This window comes from Nilaparvata lugens, chromosome 3 (genome assembly GCF_014356525.2).
Source record: "Nilaparvata lugens isolate BPH chromosome 3, ASM1435652v1, whole genome shotgun sequence".
Lineage (NCBI taxonomy): Eukaryota > Metazoa > Arthropoda > Insecta > Hemiptera > Delphacidae > Nilaparvata > Nilaparvata lugens.
The window spans coordinates 17456673-17479397 of NC_052506.1; the positions used below are offsets into that span (position 1 = coordinate 17456673).

Below are 22725 nucleotides of genomic sequence, written 5' to 3' on the forward strand. Positions count from 1 at the left end.
ATTCTATTTAATTTCATTACATAACATTAAATCACTTGAACAGTATAGATTAAACAATTTTCACACACGACTAAATAGCAGAGCAAAGCTCTATTGATGTAATAGTAGAGAAAGTTTTGTTGATGTATTCAAATCTGATTAAATTACTTATATGACAGATCAAAATACTGTTGAACAATGGTGTTCTTGATTGAATTTATATAGAAAATTTCAATCTATTAGGATACATTTTTTAAAGCCCTAATAGTTTATTCTATTATTTTTTATTGTCAAATAAAAAGGTCAAGATTTTGGCAAAATTCAGGCAGTAACTAGGTTTACTCAATGATACCATAGAAAAAATTAAACATGATATCCCGTATAGGGCGTTCATGTTCCAAATTTCAAGCCGAATTTCGTTTGCTCAAGCTGATTACTGCCTTGGCCGGGTGAGTGTATGAACGGCATAGTATGAGAGACTGCCAGAGTCTTATTATAACTTCACGAAAAAGAGCCAAGTGGACTATCGGCTTGAGCAAACACTTAAATTTTCAACATGATCACCCTATACCATGGGATATTCTCTTAGCTATCTGTACTCTACGGTGATAGTGATGAGACGAAAATCTGCATCTACTAAATTGAATTATTCAAGAAGTTCCCTTTCGAGATTTATTATTGTAGTAGAATTCTTGTTTTTCAACATAATACTATAAATTCCCATTACATTTCATAAACTTCGCTGATTTACAATTCCTACAATATTAGAGTATGTGTTATTTAATCAGGCTATTCATAAGGAGAATTAAAATTGACACTTACGGCACAGGTTTTGTTCTCTGATGCTCAAAGCGGAACAAGCCTCGTTGATTGGCAGTGACTGCTACTTGGTTATTAGCATTATAAAAGTCCACTTTGAATGGCGCCGCAAAGATAACTGCCTTCACTCCTGTTGCTGCAGTCACTGTTACAGAATTGCTCGACTTCTCTGTGATTTCCAATCTGAAATATCAAGTGAGGATATTTTAAAAAATTGAATGAAACAATGGAATAAGCATACATGAAGCTAATTAATTTAGGCTGAAATTAACAGAATATCCACGAGAAAGTGGAAAAGTATAATTTTGATTTCGGTAGGCCTACTTGATTTAAAGAGGCTTTCTATTCGATTTTAACATTCCATGAAGCACTCTGTTTTACTTGAAGAACCCTTGAAAATCTATCTTATCTCAGCAGAAAGAGAGCGAATTACTTCCGATTTATATCACAAGTGCATGATATACTTGATTTTATTAAGTTGTAACAAACAGCTACAATTCAAATTCATGAGATTCTCTCCTTGATTAGAAAATCAAACCATGATTTCCAGAAACTTACAACTCCCGAATTTTATGTTCAACTATTGATGATGCTGCAGTTGTAACGATACTATCAAAGTTTATTTATTATATTGAATCAAGTGGGTACGCCAAATAATTTTGTAACAGAAATATACATTTTCAAGTCATTCGGATTAGTTGGCGATCATCAAGCAGACTAATTTCAATATGAATGTTCAGAATAGACAGATGCATATCATAGATAGAAGATGAGAATATCAGAATACAACCCAAAAGTATTATTAGATTAGAAGTTCACAAACTAACCTGCTTTCAACTGGAGTTTTTTCCAGAACATGTTCAACACGATAACGTGGTTTAAGAGGTAAAACCTCATCAATCTGAAGCCGGAAAGAGCTATCCCTTAAAGCTGTCAACACAAGACTGAATCTGACATTGTTTTCTGCATTGATCAGTTGGGCAGAAACAGTTGAGTCCTGAGCAGTAACTGTATCTAACAGCAGTTCGTAGCTCGATTCTCCTGCTTTCATTCTCCTACACCTCCTGCGAAAAGAATGACATCTTTCAGAATGAGGGGCAATAGTTTCATCACAAAAAGTTAAATATTAACAATTTCATTTAAAAATTTGACACAATTATATAAAAATAGATTGATTATAAGATACAGAAAATACTTCATCTGATACTGTACTAATTTAGAAACATATTTTTGGAAGCTAGAAGTCTAGAAGTAAATACAGTTTTACAAACTGAAAGAGTGCAAAACGCGCGAGCAAGATAATTTCAATCTGTCATTGAACTGTATATTTCAAGACTGTGATAATAGCCAAACTAGATACATTTACAGTACCACAAAGTCACCTACAATACGTTCTTCTCCAGTTTTGAGAACAAACTTAGATAAGTAAAAACTGGTTTGTAATTGAAAGTTATGAATGCATATGGTTTTTACATAATTTTTCTGAAATGTGTGTGATGGGTTTCAGGGGATTTCTCACTCCTACGTTCAAACATTAAGCCTGATTTTCTCAACTTTTACTTCATAAAAGTCGAAAAAGTATTCATTTACGCACATCTGTATTGAGCTAGATGTACGGTATACGAAGATTAATTGCCATTTGGTTAATTTTCAAATCCGTATTCAACCATTTAGTAAGGAAAGAAAAATGTCAACAGTTATAGAATGATGTCAAGTAAATAATGATAGTATGGAGAACTGAATTACTCACCTACAAAAACTACTTTGTTCACAGCTTTTGAAGTTATTTCTATCAACAGCATTCACATGATGGAATGCTGGCGAGATCAACAGGAAGAGAGAAACGAAACTGAAACAACAGTAAAGCAATAATAGATACATCACTACAGGCGGACATAACAAATATGTTGAAATACAACTATGATATAACAAATATGTAAAATGATTGAGTAAGAAATTGAGGGCTATACATTTTTTATGTCTTCTAGTCATTTCTTTAGCTAGACTATTAGCAAGAGTGAACACGATTTATTATTACAAGATTAAGACACGAGGTCGACCATAAATGCCTTGAGATCGCATCATTTGATTTCTTCTCTTCCACAGTCATTTGATGTATGGAGTTCTCCTTTGGAGACACGTTCCTGGAGTCTGCTTACACAGAAGAGAGCATTGAGGTTGATGACTTTCGCGGACAACAGGGATCACTGCCGTCTACTTTTCAAGGGCTACGGCATTCTCACATCTTCAGTCAGTACATACTCCGTCCATTGTTGTATGCCAACAAGACCCAAGAGCCGCTGCTAAAAAGAAGCGACATACACAACCACAACTACTCGTCATGCTGCCAGACTGGAGATGCCTCAATGCAGCCAAAAAGCTTCCCAACTCGGGCGATACAATTCCTCAACATTGCCAAAAGAAGTGAAAGATATGCAGTAGGCGGTATTCAGCTTCACATGGAAAAAGAGGCTACTGGATAGGCCACTGCAAGAGTTGGTAGAGGAGCTTTGGCGTTGCAGCTCTTTCACAATCCAGATGACACTACTTGGTTTACCAAATGATACTGCCGTTCTGTAAACTCAAGTCCTTGATGACATCAAGTATCATATAAGTAAACAAAAAAAGTGAATACTTCAATGACTTTTGTTACTTTCAATTTGAAAACTATCATACAAGACTTTTAATTATCTTGAGAGAATAAGTAGAGATTAAAAAATGAATATTCAATTTATGTGTTTATGGTTCAAATCAATTATTAATGGTATAGCAAATAATGGATATTTCTATGGAAATAACGGCACACTTAGCCTAGGCATCTACTGCAGTAATCTTTATAAAAATGGGGGTGCTGCAGTTTACTTGAATAAGAAACTGCAATATAAAATAGTAGAGGTTACAAATTATTGCAAGGAGTGCACATTGGAACTTGCAGCGGTGGAGCAGGTGGATTATCATATTGTTGTGTCTGTGTACCATCCACCAAATGGTGAGTTTGAAGGATTTACACGGCTTCTTGATGAATTTTGTCCTTCATCTTGAGCAGGCAGCAAGACAGAATAATCATTGGTGGTGACTTCTGATGGTGGTTCACATTGGTGTGATGCTTGTCTGGACACTGTGATAACCAACTTGAACTCCTGGGAGTATACTGCCAGAGTGGTTGATCCCTTGATATCTGATCATAGCGCAGTTGTTCTTCAAGCCAGTTTACATAAAACTGAACAAACACAGGAGCCGTAGAAGGGCAATTACATCAGCTACTTCATAGTAGTGAGAGAAGAAAGAATTCCCATTTTTTTACAGGAAGCATGAGGGCATCAACTGGATGGAGATTTTTGGTCTCAAAAGCAAGAATACATGCTGAATTTATGCTGTTGGCTGGTTATGTGAATGTCTTCAACACAGTATTCCCAAGGACAATAAGGAAGGATTCAAGAAACAGCAGAAGAGGAACTCAAGCTGCAAATAGGCCATGGTTTGACGAAACTCTAGCCTAGGTAAAGAGCCTGGTGGTACTGCTTCATCATAAGCACAAGACAGCAGTGACACCTGAAGATAAAAACTACTGGTTAAACCAGTACCTAAAACAAAAAAAAGTACAGGATTCAGGTTGGCATGACTGAAAGAAAGTTCACGTCACAGATTATAATGTCTGCTGATAACAACTGCAAAGCAGCCTGGGACATCATAAATACCCATCGCCCCAAGAAACCTCAAATGGAATCACCTCTCAATCCAGATGAGAATTACTTTGTTAGAGTGGCAGAAAGCATTCTGCAGGAGTTGCCTGACTGAAATCCCATCAACAATGTAGGACAGGTGCAACAGCGGATGAAGGACTGGAAGCCAGTTAGTGCTGACCGTGTGACCAGCATTGTTTCAGGCCTGAAAAACTCCAGGTCGCAAGATATCTATGGACTTTCAACTTTTGTGCTAAAGGCAACAGCAAAGCAAATAGCTGAACCAATGGTTGCAGCCATTAACAGCTATTTTGTGGCAGGAAGGTTTCCAGACTGTCTCAAGACAGCGAGAACAGTGCCAATTCACAAGAAAGGGGAGACCAGTGATCCAGCAAACTTCAGGCCAATCTCCATGGTGCCTATCTTCTCAAAGGTGATCGAGGCAGAGATGAAAAAGCAGATGACCAACTTTTTCGAGGGGAATAGCCTGCTGTCATCATCACAACATGGATTCAGAAACGGAGGATCCACAATTACTGCTCTCCTGGCTTTGGCAAGAAACATTCAGAGAAGTTTTGAGATTGGCGAATCCCTTGCCCTCACATTGTGTGACCTTAGCAAGGCCTTCGATTGCGTACCTCACAGCATATTGATTGGTAAGCTGGATAAATATAGTCTGGGTGGAGGGGTCCTTAGGACAGTGACATCCTAACTGGAGAATAGGAAACAGGTGGTACAGCTGAGAGGTGTTGGCTCAAGGCTGAGAGGTGTTGAGCATGGAGTACTACAGGGCTCGGTTTTGGGCCCCCTGTTGTTCTTATTACTCATGAACGACTTCTCAAACGGTCAGGGGGCACTGCTCTTTGCGGACGACACCACCTTCATTGCCAGAGGTGTCACTGTGAAACAGGCAAAGGAGGAGTCCGCCAGACTCATAGAAGTAGCTAAGTTTTGGTTTCTTGACAACAAGCTCAAACATAATGAGGAGAAAACAAACATCCTGGTTTGCTCATTGCAAGACAATCAGTTGCGTCAGATCCAGTAAAACTGTTAGGATTCTGGTTGGATGAGAGATTGAGCTGGAATCACCATGTGAACCAAGTATGCAGGAAATTGTCCTGTACCTCCTTCGTTAGCTGAGATGTGTGGTGGATCAGAAAAGTCTTGTCATGGCCTATCATTCGCTGTTTCACAGTAGAATCATCTATGGATTGCTCCTGTGGTGTCACGCACCAGCTGTCCACGATGTGCTGCTACTGCAAAAGAAGGCTCTGAGGATTGTCACATTTTTCAGCTTCAGGGATCACTGCAGGCCACTATTTAGGGATCTTGGGATACTCACGGTGTGCAGTCAATATGTGTTGTGCTCGCTGATGTATATCAAGAGGAGCCTGGAGCAGTTACAAAAAAGTCATATACACAGCCACACAATACGCGAAATGCCACTAGCTTGGAGGTGTCCGGAGCCGACTGGCGGAGAACTACAATAGCTTTCCTTCCCAGGCAATTAGATTTTTTAACACCCTTCCTAGACAAATTCAGGAAACACGGGACTCTTGGTTCTATACCACAGTAAAAAATAGACTCCTAGAAAAGCCACTTTACTCATGGCAGGATTTTTACAGGGAACCTCTTTTTGGGAGCCAAGCACATCCACAGCGTGAATGATCATGAAGAATATTTGACTGTGATCAGAAAAATCCGACACTGCCTATCTAGAAACCCCAGTGATTGGCCCCCAATACCAAGACAGTAAAACGTTTACAATTTAAAGAATTCAATATAAAGAGTTTACAAATTTGAACAGTTGAAGAATAAATAAAAATAATAATGTACGAAAATAGCTAAGCTTTGGTGAATTTCATGTTTTGTGTGAAACCTTCAACTCATTTGTGAGAAGTGTAGAAACCGGCAGTTTACAAAATTAAAGAAGTGGAGTAGACACATTCATTTCATAAACAACTTTTAAAACTTTATCTTTATAAAAGAGAATGGATCAAAATAAATGCAATACAGACAATAAATTGAGGAAAAATGCAATTTATAAATAATGTAACTCACCACCAATTAATCAGGATCATTTTTATATGATTTCTGTTTACAACAAAAGTTTAGTTTTGTGTCGTATAAAGTAAATAATTGCTACCCTAGTTGAGTAGCATTTCCGATAAATCTATTTACTTGAAAAAATATTTTTTAATAATAGTCAAAAACACTTCACTTTCACAATTTCATTCTAATTTTTTGGTTTCATTATTAATTTTTCATCTTCAAGCTTCAACATCATCATCTCCGTGAAAATACAGTGCCTTTTGAATTTATTAATAATGAATAAAGCCCCCAGCTTACTTCCTTGTGCCTGGACACAACAAAAAAAGAATAATTGGAATGGCTTGAATAGAAAACTGACAATAAATAAGTTATACGAAGAGTATAGTTTAGTATGAAGTATCTATTTTCATGATATTTATTATCATCGACTTTTATGGAGGTGTAATGAACGTTTTTATTTTGAAAGTTGAATAGTATTTCTTCTCAATATTTTTCATAGACTCTGCCTATTTTAGTGATGCCTGTTCAACATGACTTCGAGTACATTGACACTTTTACCACATCCTTGACGGGAATTCAATATTTTGTCGCGAGTTCAACTTTACAAAACCATCTCTGAGACTGAGTTGTCACAGGGATGAAAAGAAATGGAAAAATAGAACTCTATTGCCAAAAATAGTCACCATTCATTGAGAATCTTGAATTTATTGCAAATATTCAACTATATTTGTTTGGAAAATTTGATTTTATAAATGTACAGACTGTTTCCGCACTTCACGTAATGTATCAGCTGTAAATGTAACAGCTGTTGATTATTCAGTACTTGTTGACATGTCGAGTCTCGAGTGTCGTGTCGTTGAAATTGACGGACAGAAAATATAGCAAAATACATCATACAAGCTGGAAGTTGGGGGTTTCTAACCTGGTTATTGTGCAGTGCTAGTTCTACTTTATATCAATTTTTATTCATTATTAAACTTGATATGACTGTGAATATTTCCATTTCATTCAAACAGTATAAATATCAAATTATCAAAAACATAGCCTAGCTATTGTTCTAAATGTAATTATTTCTTGATCCGCGTGTTTTAGTGCAAAATGACTCCAAAACTTAAACTTTCGGAAAATCTGGTCCAGGTAAGAACATTGTAACAATAAAAAATAAATTTGCACACATAAATTCAACAGAACTTGTTTGTATCACTCTGGTTTGTATACCGTAATGTGTAATTTTAATTATGTTGTTAGTGAATTATATATTAAACTCTGTAGCCATATAGTTTAAGTAGTCTTCAAAGGTAGCCTATTTTGATGTTATCTAGAATCGAATAATAAAAAATTCTACATGCCAGTGGCATAGCCTCAAAACTTACCCAGGGCTAGCTCTTCTGTCAAATCTAAACTCCCCACCACAGTAGTTTTAAAATTACTTTTCAAAAGTCAAAAAACTTTATTGTAATATTACAGTTGTTGATACTTTCAATATCAGCATGGAGCTATGAAACTAAATTCAACCTTTTTGTGCTTCAACAGCTCTTGCAAAGCACGGTTTACCTGCTACTGAAAAATACAACAAACTTGTAAAAGCAATAAGATTTAACAGATCGAACCAAAACTAGCAAAAAAATATAACCTCAAACAATAACATTTCAACCCTGCACTCAACTCGCATCGGCTTCAGTCCGCTGTTATCGCCAATATTCGGTCGAGGTCATGCTCTTCCAAGAGCGAAGCCATTGCTCGGATTCACTGCAATGCAAAAGTAATCTACTCACTCGCCACCCCTCCTCCTTTGAGAATAACTCATTATAGGCCGATAGGCTAGCGCTCAGCTTTGCGCTAGCTTTACGTATACGGCCTCATTGCGCCGCATCACACACGCTAAATTTGGGTTAAACATAAAGCTACTACTGTTTTTACAAAACTTTTTACCTTTCTGATTAATATATGGATAATAATGATTATTTCTTGAAACTAGTTGGGCTTTGCAGCTAGCCTAGCTAGCCTTGAGAATACGCCACTGCTACATGCAATAGTTTGTTCCTCAACATTTTCTTCATTTCAGTACTTATGATGTGTGTGCAGCCTTATGATTTTAATATAATACTTCATATGAGTTCAATCAAATTGGTACTTTTTACTTATTGAGCTCTCCATCGATTTTATGTAATCAATGATTACAAAAGTTGATTTTTTACTATGTAATTCCTAATCAACGACTCTACGGCACACATCTCACCTCTTGTGCCACTCAATAGTCTGCTAGTCGTTAGGGAATATAACCTGTAATTCATAAGATTTATTGATTCATTAGATTCTTATGTTGTAAAAACGTTATGGCGGCAGATGAGTTAGAAGTGTAGGCTATATTTCTTTCACAAAAAGAAGAACAGATATTGCCGGCCAATGATATCATTAGAAAACAAGTTAAGCTTTAAGCTGTAGCAGCTGTAACAACGCGGAGCTATCAGACTATCAAGCGGCTTGAGCCGCCTGTCTAGAGACGCACGGCTAAAATCGTAGTCGTCGCTAAGGAATTACACAGTAAAACCCCAACTTTACAGGTGGAATAGGAGCGCTGAATTTATATTTTGCATGTCTTCAGGGAGCGTCTATTCTTCTTTTATAGTCTAACCATTAAGAGGATGTTTAAGCGCGTCCAAGACGCCAGTATAGTTGGGGCTCTAGAAATTTTTATCAGATTACATTCTAGGCACGATGGTTATTTTTCCTATTCCTTTCTCTTCATCAATGACCAGTGAACTGGATAGATTGCGTTATTAAATTACTTCAAATATGACAGGTCAGGCTATGTTGTCCTTGTGTGAATCAAAATATTCACTCATTATGTAGAATGGGTTATTCTTCAGCAATGCCATTATTTTAATTTAAAAGTCACTTCCTTGCAGATTCCTCACATTGACAGGTAGGTCGTTGAACAAGCGAAGGAAAAAAGGAGAAAGAGTCCTTCTTCTTACTTTTTCTGCAGCGTGGAATATCCATTGCAAGCCTCCTCCTTGTATTATATCCGTGCAGATCCGATCAAAGGACTTGACTGCTCACGGTGTTCTTGACATGCAGCAAACTGAAGAGTATGTACTGTTTGTAGATCGTGAGGATGCCCTCCCAGTTGCACAAAGATGGGTCGACAGTGCTCACGATACCCCACTGAGGTGTTCACTCGAAGTGCTCTCTTCTGGAGAAAGCATCAGCACACTCTTGCAGCCCACCGCATGTCCCCTCAGCAAGAGTCCATACATGATGGGAATAGAAGAGAGCATGATAGACTATGATCAAGTCCTTCCGGCTGAGAAGGATCCTCAGTCTGCGCAAAAGATAGACTATCCGTGCCAGCCTGGAACAAACTCCCTCAATGTGATCTGTCCATGATAACTGAGTTGATGATGAATCCCAGGAGCTTCACATCAGCCTGGTGGGCAGAGTCAGCGAGGCTACGGAGTCCACAGACCAGTTGTTGAGTCTTTCCCTCATTTAGGCAGAGTCTATTATCTGCAAACCACTGTTTGGCTGTGCACAGACAAATGCATTCCGCATGTTCTACCGTCTGCCCCCTTGAGTAGATTGTGGCGTCATCCGCAAATACTAAGACAGGTCCAATGAGCCCAAGATTATTGATCGCAACCAGGAAGAGTAGAGGACCCATCACTGATCCCTGCGGCACTTCATGATTCACCCTTATGGGCTGGAAAAGAACATAGCCAATGGACTCAACTTGTTTCCTTCCAGCTAAGTAGGAGATGAGTGTAACCAAGACATCACTACACATTCCAAAACTCTCAAGCGTCTTTAGAAGGGTCCCATGAGGTACACAATCAAAAGCCCTGCTTAGATCTGCTAGGACCAGATGCACAAAATCCCTCCTCTCAAAGGCTTCAAAAATGCAGTCAATCATCCCTGATTTCATTATAAAGGTGATTAGATCTTTAGTGCACTACATTTAAGAAGCTATTTTGCAACGTCCATGCAACTACTAGACTAGTTGGAATAATATTATAGCCTATGCCTTGTATATGCGTTGCGTCTCATGCCCAAACTGTGAAGGAATAAAGACGGGCCTAAGGTGCAATAGGCATAATGCATGATCTCTTGAAGGACTTTGTTTGATAAGTAATATGTAAGTAAGTAGCGTCTATTCCGCTCATACAGGTATTGTGTTTTTGATAAGAAGCCATGCATTCTAATAAACGAGCGGAAAAAATCTGCTTATATAGTTTGGGTCAACCCAATTTTAGTCTTGAGCCACGTAAAAAGTTTTTATTTCAGGATTGTGAGTTTCAAAACTTAAAAAACATGTCTTAGATCTTTCTAAACTTCATAAACATAATTAGTTACAATATTTTTTCAAACTGTTGCTAACATTATAAATTTGATTTTTAGAGACTACAGAATATAAACGAGGAAAAACTTGGAGCTCTCTATGGTTTGATGTATGATGGAATATTGTTGGTGATTGGTTTGAGTATTGAGGTGGAAGGAACGTCATTTCAAGAGCTGCAATCTCATTTTCCAACTGAAGTCGATTTCTGCGGAATTGTTACATTCAAAAGCAGTCACAAAGAAGAGATTACTTCGTCGATTTCTGACCAATTGAAGGTAAGTTGATGCAGTTATTTTCTTGATGATCATGCACTAAATCTGGTAGAACTAGGCAGCCACTAAAACTGACTAGATCACTAGATTATAGAACACTTTTTCGACTTTTATAATACCAGAATCTAATCCGAGAGACCTGAGATTTTCCTGAGACTATTTCCTTACATCATCAAAAGAGCAAATAACTATATGAATTGTACTAAATGATTCAATACTAGGGGAGAATGGGGGAATAAGAGACAGGGGTAATAAGAGACTTTTTTTTTAATTTTATGTATGTGTTTTAAATTATGAATAAATTCACATAGCTACCTTGAAACTTCCTACATATCATATAAAAATAAAAAAAGGATTCAGAAACTTTTTTGATATGAAAATCTACACTTCAAATAGACCCTTGCAAAAACTTTACCCACCCAAAGTCATGTTTTTGCGGAAATTTTTATTTTTCACAACTTTACTACTTAGTTTGCTCCCAAACTCTTCATCAAACCTTTTAATAGACTAATAGAGCATCTTAATCCAATTTTTTGTTTTCCTTTCAGCTATTTCTATTATCATGAAAAAGGCTCTGTTTCTTATTACCCCAATTGAACAAAATGTCGGGGTAATAAGAAACATAACTGTTGAATTTGTAAAAATTGCATTAAATCAGTTTTTGTCTTTGTTTTGTTATTATTTTGTTGTGTATCACCTGTTTATCATGTTTAATGCTATGTTTCTTATTACCCATATATTTGAAAAACATGGGGTAATAAGAAACACCAATTGAAATCTCGAAGTACAATTTATATTTCACTTTATTACAATTTTCAATCGTTTTTCCTAGTATAATTCTCAAGTACTACTTTTATTTTACTTTTATTTCAATTTTCGTGTGTTTTTTAAGAATAAATTCCAAGTGCAATTTTCAAGTATACTTTCCAACTATGATCAACTATAATTAAGTATTCAACATGTAAATCATGATTTTCTAGTATTTTACTCACAAATTAAAAGGTTGTAAAAAACTTTTGATCTTCAACTTTTTGAACCTGATTTTTAAATACTCATAACTTTGAAATGAATTGAGGTAAAAACCTGAAAATTGGTGGGGCATTAAGATACACCAAGGAGATGTCCCGAACAGTCTCCTTTGATTTTTAATGCTATTACTTGGTGAAATAACTGCACTGTTCCTTATTACCCCTAGTGGGGTAATAAGATACACTTGAATGGGGTAATAAGAAACCGATTTTTATCTTTCTTCATTTTCTAGTTAGAGACTTGACAATTTTCCTTTAAACAGCTATTGGTTGTATAAGTATGGCATAAAAAAATCAACATCATAAATCTATTGGTGTGTGCTGTGGAATTTTCTTACGTTTCTTATTACCCCATTCTTATCTTATTACCCCATTCTCCCCTAATCGATGTCAACCTTATATTGTCCAATATATAATTTAGAGAAGCTAAGGTATTGTTCGTTTAATCGTTTTTTATTGAGGTTGTTTATTGTTTTCAGGAAGTGCTCGTCTCAGATAACCCACTACTATTGAATTATGATCAGTGTGAAAAATCACTGCAAGCTTTCTTCTGTCACAATGAGAAACTTGTTGAAGCATGCTACGATATATTGACTGAAGCAGACGTGTGTCAAATTTTCGCGCACATTCGACTGCAGACATGTCTCCCCTTTGTGTGTGAACTTGGATCTGAAGCCATTTTTGAAGCTATTAATGCACTGCAAAAAAAGGTGAGTCTATTCTGTATTTTTCATAATAAATAACAATAGTTTGAGAAAGTAATTCTGCATAATATCTTGAGCATGCTATGAATTCATCTTACTATAATCTGAACAATACAATAATTTATATAGTATAACAAAATTGTGTTATTCAAGCTTCCTTATCATGCATAGTACTATAATTGAAACGAATTTAAGAGGTATGATTACGCTGGGGTCTGAATTAAACGGCAAATAGAACTATTTCCACTAACGTTGAAATAGTCTCACTAACCTAAGTTATAAATACTAAAATCAATGTATACTCATATTACAGCACAGCAAATATAATTCCATGGGTCGATTTCAAAATGTTACAAATTTTAGTATTTTCTATCCGCTTTACCAATGATAAAAACGCCTAGCCTGCAGATAACAACCAGAAAATCTGTAAAACGTGGCCACAGACAATTCAGAATCTACTTTGTTCATCATAATTATATCCAATACTGGTACACTCTTAGATTAATATGAAAATGGATGGTTTTAAAACCTCAGGTCTTATTATTTTAACTTCTGCAGATTTCTGATCTTATTCATATCTCATTTTTCAATAGGTACCTTATTATTACTCAATTGATTTTTATTATTTTGCATTACCTTTCAGGTATCGTCAGGGAGTGTGGCTTTTCGAATTTCAGATTCGAATATCTATTTGTTTGGTGATGAGATGGAAGGACTCAGTCCAACAGTTGGCGAATTTTTCTCAGGGACAGCGAGCGACCACATTGAGGGATCTCCCCGGAACTTAAACCAGAGTAAATCGCCGAACAAACATCAACAATCATCTGTTGACAACTTGGTGAGCAATATTATTTTCCTTATCAATTACTTCTTCCTTGATAATACACAATGGTGATACATGGGGGTTCAGGGGATCATATTGTTTCTCGAATAATACAAGAACTTGCATTCTTCTCCAAGTTTCATCCACTTTTCTATTTTCAGCGAGTAATGCGGGTGTCACTGATGCAGAAATGTACAAGAGACTCACAAACTGAAGGAGGACTAAAAACCGCTCCTGTTCTACAATTTATAAAACGTAAGTTTTTCTATTTTTATTCATTTTTTCCACTTGCTACTAAACAACTTTACAATATTAAGCAGTTACATTGCAATCACTTACGTTATGAATATTGTTGTTGAACAAATCAAATGATTTTTGTTTCTACCAAAAGCTATCATCTGATTTCAACTGAATAATTTGCTTGTTTTCCAAAGATCATTCAAGTATCAATCAATTCCAGTATTATATCAGATTCATTTTAATGTATTTTGCAAACTGCTTTAGTGATTTAATTGTAATAAAATTGTGATGATTTCGTTTCACTTACGAAAATTAGCGAATAGTTTTATTCTCTTCGAATTTTTGTTCATCGATTGTAAATTAACATTCTACCAATATCCACGTATATAGCGTGTTAGCCCATAGACTAAGAAGCTTGATGATTGGAAAAATATTCTTGGAGAAATATCGCACAAGTCATTACTTTTGTCTGTATCGACTTTGATCTTCTCAACAACTCCTCCTTCTCCGACTTGAATCTTGTCACATCTTGCCAACTTCAACTGTCTTTTACTATTATCAATATAATTTCATTTTCATTATAATTTATCCAATAACTAGTAAGCAATAGTCATAGTTATAGTAAACAATAACTAAGGACTAAAACTGAAAATAATTAATTGATTGATATTGTTCTATGCCTAACAATGTATTTTTCTCTTCTTATTGACAATACTTTATGTTTGAACCAGATTCTTGAGTTAATAAATTTATTTATCTATTCAATCAGGTACCTTTATAAAGCTAGCTAACTAGTTTGTTACTCTTCAAAACTAATATTTTATTTGATCAATTTATAATTTTTGAAATGCGGCCATATAACCAACTAGAATAGGCAACAACTGAATTTAGACCTGGCACCAAAATTATTCTGATGAACAGGAATAATATTTAAAATTTCATACAAAAGATATTGATAGTTTTTGTTATGACATATTTTATCATGAAGCTGTAAATCAGTCTAGTTTAGAGAGCGGAATGCTTCGGTAATAGTTATTGTTTTAACACATTTTCATGAAGCTGTAAATCAGTCTAGTTTAGAGAGTAAAATGTTTCGGTAATAGTTATTCTTCCACCATATTATCATGAAGATGTAAATCTGTCCAATTCATCTCTGAGGTGATGGCTTTGTCTGATGACGTTACTTTGCAGATGGTGATGGCGAGGATACGCAGAGACTGCGACTGATGCTGCCGATCGACGGCCTGTCGATGGTGCACCTGGAGCGGAAGGCGTCCGAGCTGTACAACGTGTTGGTGGACTCGCTTTGCCGGTCGCTGCGACTGCTGGAGCGGTCGCTCAGTCGCGGCCAACTGCCGCCGACCTCCGCGCCATCTGTCCTCCACTTCCGGCCGCCGGCCATCGGCCACTTCTTCACCGCTGTCTACCCCAAGGGTCAGTCGGACGATGACCTTGAGTCCGTGCGCCGGACCTTCCATCAGCAGCTGCATCTGCCCACTAACAAGCCCCTCTTTCGACCCAGCAACGCCCACAACTTCGACAAGAAAGCGGCCACCTCTAATCTACTCCACAATGTGCATGAAGGTCTTCCCCCGTCTGGTGTCAAGGATGGCCAGGTGAGAGCTGATCATACATTCTCGTATATAGAAATAGGTACTATAACTGTCATACATCCAAAGTCTGAGGACCTGGCCACACAGAAAGATCCTATAGGTTTCTATATGATTGTATAAGCAATGCGACCTAGATATATATTATAACTATATAGCTCCAACTATGCGATCTAGATATAGAAACCAGAAGAAACAAATAGATTGCAGAAAAAACGATAGGAAATATAACATGGGTAGTAATAGTCTATAGGCGGGTTTCTAGAGCACTTAGTAAACCTATAGTTTCAATGGTTCATAATAAGACTTCTATAATCAGCCGCGCCTATGTTAGAGACAGTTAAGAAGTTGGAAGCTAAGATAATAAAATATCTAGAGTTGTTCTACAGCAATAAAATACTATTATCTGTGTTCTTAGGTTGTGATAGAAGTTTGAACAAACTGTGGATTCGCCATCGGGCGACAGGCGTTTTTCTCATGGAGAAAAGTTGTACTTTTGTCCCCAGATGTTCAATGTGTGCACCATTTGCAACACGACAGATATCAACACGGTAGTCAAATTCTGACCACACACGACTAAGCATCTCACGGTTAACTGTAGCAAGAGCATTTGTGATTCGTTGTTTAAGATCATCGATATCAACAGGAAGCGGTGGTACGAAAACTCTGTCTTTTACATAGCCCCACAAGAAAAAGTCGCAGGGCGTTAGGTCCGGACTACGAGGTGGCCACGGCTGAAACACAACGTTTTCCTCACTTGCACGGCCGATCCATCGTCTAGGAAGATGTTCATCCAGATACCCTCTGACGTCTGAGTACCAGTGAGGCGGAGCTCCATCTTGTACAAAAATGAAGTTACAACTATCTTCATGGAGTTGAGGCATTAACCATTCGGTTAACATGTCCAGATAAACTCTTCCGGTTACTGATGGTTCTTGGAAGAAGAAAGGCCCGTAAACCTTTTCACAAGATAAAGCGCAAAACACGTTCACTTTAGGAGAATCGCGTATATGCTGTACAGTCTCTCTTGGGTTTTCTGTTCCCCATACTCGTATATTATGTCTGTTAACTTTTCCACTAATGTGAAAAGTGCATTCATCACTGAAAATTAGGCGATTAAACAATGTGTCGTCATTTTCAAGACAATGTTGCATCTCTTGACAAAAATTTTTACGTACAACTTTATCATTGTCATTTAAACTTTGTACTAACTGCAATTTATAAGGTGTCATTTTCAAACGTTTCCGCAGAATTTTCCACACAGTAGGTTGAGGAATTTGCAATTCTAAACTCGCTGATCTAGTCGATTTTCCTGGACTTCGTATAAAAACATCACGAACACTATCAATTTTTTCTTCTGTAACAGAAGGTCTTCCAGTACTCTTCTTCTTACACACACATCCACTGCTTTCAAAACGTTCATACCAGTCATAAATTGATTGCCTTGTTGGTGGTGGTTTACCGTATTTTGTTCTGAAATGACGCTGCACAACAGTAACAGAGTTTGTTTTGGCTAATTCAAGAACACAATAAGCTTTCTCCACTTGAGTAGCGGCCATATTGCTAAACTAAACTGGCTGTTGTAACACGGAGCAGCCAACAATAGCCAGTAACAGTTCTACCAACATAAACTTTAAGAAATTCCCTACAAACCTATATCACTTACTATGTTGAAATACACCAGTTTAATTTTGTACAGGCTATTGAAGTTGTCTATTTCATTTGTAATCACCCGGTATAATAGAAACTATACTGCTATTGGGAAGTAGGAGTATAAAGAAAAAATAAAGTATAGAAAAGTAATTATTTAAAATGAGAGCTCCATCACATATTACTAGAGTCTTTTTTTTCAATAGAATTCCTAATATTATGGAAGGTTTCGAGTTTTTTATTATGTATGCATTTTATATTATCCATCTATTAATAATACTATTATTAAATAATTATTTATTATTATTAAACGAAAATCCAAATTAATTGCTGTAATTCACCCCGAAGACTTCTGCTACTGCAAATATTGACAACAGGGTAAACAGCTAGATGGAAATTCGATGAGCTACTATTCAAAAATTATTTGCCATCCCGGGCTATTATTGATAGTATCCATTTATTATATTGCAAGCGAATGTTTATTCGTTTGATTATCTTTAATATGATGATGATTTCAAAAATTTTTTACTTTTAAAAATACCTTTTTCAAAGTGTATCTCTGAAATACTAGTTTGAATAAATGAGTGGTAATCTTGTGGTTGGTTAGGTTGGAGTGGTGCAAGGCCGCTATGCCTACCATCACTACATGCAAGACGGGAAGGACGACAACGGGTGGGGCTGTGCCTACCGCTCACTGCAGACTCTCGTCTCCTGGTTCCAGCTGCAGGGCTACACTAACAGGTAGGCCCGCATGTATCGATATTATCACCTATCGATATTTTTGTATCAATTTATTGGGATCGGCCGGTATACGGCTTTCAACATTTTTACAGTTGCATACTTGCATTAAAGCTTTTTAGTCAATCAGTTCAAATACAGTAATCAATTAGTATAATCGTTTATTAGAGCAATCAAATTCTTAAAAATTAATGCTATATGCGAACCCCATGAAAATTAGAAAAATACCGCATATAATAATTTATATAGAGTACCTATATATCATAGAGGGCTTTTGAGAAACCGTTCTATAGCATTGCTGAGTTTTTCGAGCACACCGAGAATGAATCCTAAAGATAATTTAATATAAAGAATTCTATAATATGATTGGCACATGTAATTTATTGTTATGAATATACCAGAACTGTTTGCTGTGATAATATTTCTCTGTTTTTGAGTATGTATAATGTTTACCTGATGACTTTGTCAACAACATGGTATTTGTTCAAAGCAAAAAAAAAAATTTGAATTGTTGATCTTGGAACTTCTATATTAATGCTTGGAGGTCCTATCAATTCATTCGAATGTCGTATTTTCAACTTTGATGTTCAGGATGACGACAATATTATTCTTGAAAACTGCAGCAAAATGAAAACTTTCCAATAATTATTATTTTTTGACATTATGTTTATCAAATTCAGATATATCGGATATTTCTCTGTCGATGTATAATTGCCGTCGATAAGTCGCGATGATATATATCGGAAGACCGATATATCGATATCGAAATATTGATGAAATAATGTTGCGTCTCTACTAACAGGGAAGTGCCGACACACACCGACATACAACGCTGCCTGGTGGACCTGGGCGACAAGCCACCCTCGTTCGTGGGCTCACGCCAGTGGATAGGCTCGACCGAGGTGAACTACTGCCTCGACGCCATGCTCGGCGTCACCTGTCGCATCATGTTCGTCTCGTCGGGCGAAGAGCTCACTGAGCGAGGCAGCGAACTGCTCATGCACTTCACAACTCAGGGCACACCCATTATGATAGGTCAGTTCACGCATTATACTCTCCATAAAGCTTAGTATCAAGGAATGCTAAAGATGGGGCCCAGTGCCCCCCCCCCCCACAAACACCTCATGACATAACATGATCATATTTTACTGTTGTAGAAGTGAAATACGATAAAGTAAATTAATTGAAGTAAAGTACTGTAACTGTAGAGTACTATTGTAAAAGTATGCTCAAGGCAGAACATGTAGATATTATATAAATTGTTCCATTAATCTGTGCTCGTGGCTGTAACGGCTGTAATGTGTGAGCCGCGCACACAGACTAATGATACAGTAAAAGTGAAATTTTAGTAGTTATTAGGCCAGTATCATACCAGGCCGAACACGACAGGGCACGACACAAAATCAAAATCAATCAAATAGCTTTTTATTCGCAAAAACATAATACAAATTTATAAAATTCATTTACACATTCAAAAGTGAATACTCTCCAAAAAAAGCCTTGAGTCTGTGAGTGGAGAGTGAGTTCTTTCAAGTTGATTGAGATTATGTTCTCATGTTTTGTGCATATTATAGTACTGACACAATTGGTCAAAAAATGCACTGCGCATAAACAAAAATTAATGTCCGTTCTGGGAAATGGGTTCGTTCTGGGAACACGGTAGGTGGTAAATTGTTCCATTTCACGTGACTACCGGATCACGTAACTGGTGCTAAACTACTCGTTCCCATGGAATGCCACTTCAAAATCTTTGGTTGAAGCTTTTGATGTGTACTTTTAAAGTTAATTTCCATCAAAGTGTGTAGTTTACTAGCTATGTAAATGAGCAAAGGCTGCAGTACAAACTTACCTTCTAGAGAAGTGTGTACTTCTTCCACTTTATCACTCAAATATTCTATAAAAAATAAATCATTTAACGAACAAACATTTTTCAAACATTTGATTTGAAACATTCGATCAAACATTTTTTGATTTGTTGTTTTTGTATTCTGTGGCTATGCTATGGTAGACGAACAAGCTATCTGCGCATGCGCAGACAGTTCATCCTATCGACTAATGAGCGCTTTTAGATGTGGTAGATTGTGAATGCACCGCGGTCACAGTGCGAGGCAGGATTTATTTACCGGTAACTAGAATGTTTACTGGAACATTTTCTGTCAGAATGGCTCCCATGGGACTCGGAACTGTTCCAAGTGGTGAATTGTTCCAGTCACAATTTACCGTACTCTCAAAACGTACACATTGTCTCTCCTACTCCAATGCCTTCCCACTCAGCAGGAGCGGCCATTTTGCCGTTCGTGTCCGGCTTGGTGTGCCATCACCCTTCATTATTGACCAAGAGTTCAAGTTGGAATGAAAACTTTAGAATACAAGTTAAGACTTGAGCTTCCAGTCGACCAAAAAATATTTGTGTTACCAGATTGTGTGAAATTACGAAATCGTATGCAACCCCATATGACTGTAAACGTATAATCGATGTTAAATTCAACATTATCTTAGGCTTAGAATGGCCTTAGTCCAGTGGTTTTTATGTTGGTTTTTAAACCAGAGGCACCAGTTTCGATTCCCGGCCAGAAACTTAGAAACGCTTAGAAAATGTTCATGAGCGTTGTATGTTTCGGTACTTTTCGATCAGCTGGAAGTATATTATTATGATTTATTATGTGATAAAAATTGAAAAAAAAAACGTAAAAATAAAATGAAAAATAACAAAAACGTATTGTTATAAGGTATTTTGTATGAGCAAACATTACTTTAAGTAGGCCCACAGTATAATTCCTCAGTAATTATTATTAGTATTAAAATTGTTTTATTGTATTTGATTACAGGCGGTGGTGTCCTAGCTCACACCATACTAGGTGTCGACTTTAATAGAGAGACTGGTGACATCAAATTTTTGGTGCTTGATCCGCACTACACGGGTGAAGAGGACCTCAACATCATCCAGAATAAAGGCTGGGTCGGTTGGAAAAAGCCCTCATTCTGGGATAAAAAAAGTTTTTATAACCTTTGTATGCCGGTGAGACCAGTGTGCATTTGAATGTTCAACATACAAACTCAGTTGTTTCTTTTTTGGTACTCATTGATGAATGTATTGGATTTTTAATATAAATATAATATATATGTTTTTTAATATTATGTTCATGAATTTCACTTCCATTGAGACTGCCAACATAACTAGACGCCATATTTATTTATTTAAGTACATTTATTTGTCTCAGTCTCTGTACATGTAGAGACGACAAGTATCATACTTGTCTCTTCAATTTGATGCTTACTTTCCCAGTGTAACTCATGGACACTCAACCGTAAGTGACTTTGCAGAGAAACCTACTCAAACTGAAATCACAAAGAAACTTCATTATTTTTTTGTTAATAGAACTGTGTCTTAAAGTTGTTGGCGTCTTGAATCAGTAGTAATCCAGTACTAAATCCATTTTTTTTTTTTTTGCTTCTCGAGAGGATTTGGAAAACGAGAGCACTTCCTGTGTTGTCAAAATACTAACAAAATAGCTCATCACCGTCCAGTCAATTGGCAAACTGGTGGATAGTAACATTAGAGGAGCAGCCTTAATATATCTTTAGAAAGTGACAAAAATATGTGCACTCACGAGAAAAATACTACATCAGTTTTGAATTTTCATTTATAATTTCTCTTTCAAGTCTGAATATATATATATATATATATATATATATGTATATATATATATATATCAAAAATTCAAAAAATTCAAATTCAAATTTATTGATTCTCAAAAAAAAAAATACACAACACTTTCAAGACAAAAAAAATATATATATAAGAATCTACACCTGCAAAGAAAACCTGTGCGCAGGTGTGAGTTGCAATATAAATGTTTTTCAAAAATATTCAACAAAAATGATCCAAAACAAATTTCTTGAAAAAATACAGAATAAAAACTAGTACTTAATAATAAAGAGGATACTAAAAATAAAGGAACGGAAGGAGAAAAGACGGAAAAGGCCAAGACGAAGAAGAAGGAGAATGAAGAAGAAGAGAACGGTAAGAGGTAGGTAAGTCAACTGCAACCATGGAGTAGACGAAAATTAGTTTATTTAAAACAATTTTTCCTCGATTTTATTTGCTATTATCCATTTATCTATGTCTGTTCTAAGCCTTTGGTTTATGTTTGTTTTTATATATATATATATATACCAAAGACTACAACTAGAGACCCCCTGGATTAAAGAACTCGCTCATGAACGGTTGTATTGCCCTCTGAGATCTTTCACAAGTATGATATTACAGTTATAGGTACCATCCATGGGGATCATATTCCAATTGAAAAAATACTTTCTGACGCTTCAAAACTTTTGTCCGCCATCATGGATTCGTCATATGGATTCAACTCCACTTTGAATCCAACTTCATTTTTTCAAATGGGAAGTTGGCCATGTGATGCATTATTTGGATACAGAATTTTAAAGGAAAATTGATGGCGATGGCGAAACCCGCACATCGATATCTCAATCCGTTTCAATGATCTCAACATTTGAAGATACTAATGAATGATACAAAAATGAAATGAATGCGTACCTATACATTGATTAATCAAGTATTAGTAAACACTAGCAGGTTATACTCACAAATTTAAAGGTGCGTACAGATTTACGCGCCGCTAACATGAGCAATTCACTTTTAATCAGCTGATGCCAAGCTTTTAATATCTGTATCTTACCGTCGCTGTAAAAATACAGATATAGTCAGCTGATTAAAAGTGAATTGCTCATGTTCGCGGCGCGTTATCTGTACGCACCTCAACACTT

The 22725-nt window shown here is 36.5% G+C and overlaps 2 protein-coding genes across 2 annotated transcripts in view; one reads left to right on the plus strand and one right to left on the minus strand.

The window, feature by feature from the left end:
* The window catches only part of LOC111056870 (neutral alpha-glucosidase AB), a 39227-nt gene extending 32447 nt beyond the window's left edge, over positions 1-6780 (minus strand). The window contains exons 1-4 of the mRNA XM_039423128.1: positions 6543-6780; positions 2549-2647; positions 1626-1862; positions 802-981 (exon numbers count right to left, since the gene is read on the minus strand). Of these exons, the coding sequence (XP_039279062.1) occupies positions 802-981; positions 1626-1862; positions 2549-2647; positions 6543-6562 (536 nt within the window). The 5' untranslated portion in view covers positions 6563-6780. The remainder of the gene's footprint in view (positions 1-801; positions 982-1625; positions 1863-2548; positions 2648-6542) is intronic.
* Positions 6781-7351: 571 nt separating this feature from the next.
* Positions 7352-21072, plus strand: LOC111056866 (ufm1-specific protease 2). The gene is made up of 9 exons (XM_039423127.1): positions 7352-7670; positions 10932-11147; positions 12652-12882; positions 13520-13714; positions 13861-13954; positions 15131-15555; positions 17807-17940; positions 18740-18972; positions 20766-21072. The coding sequence occupies exons 1-9, from the start codon at positions 7632-7634 to the stop codon at positions 20975-20977; spliced, it is 1779 nt and encodes a 592-aa protein (XP_039279061.1). The 5' UTR covers positions 7352-7631; the 3' UTR covers positions 20978-21072.
* The last annotated feature ends 1653 nt before the right edge of the window (positions 21073-22725 follow it).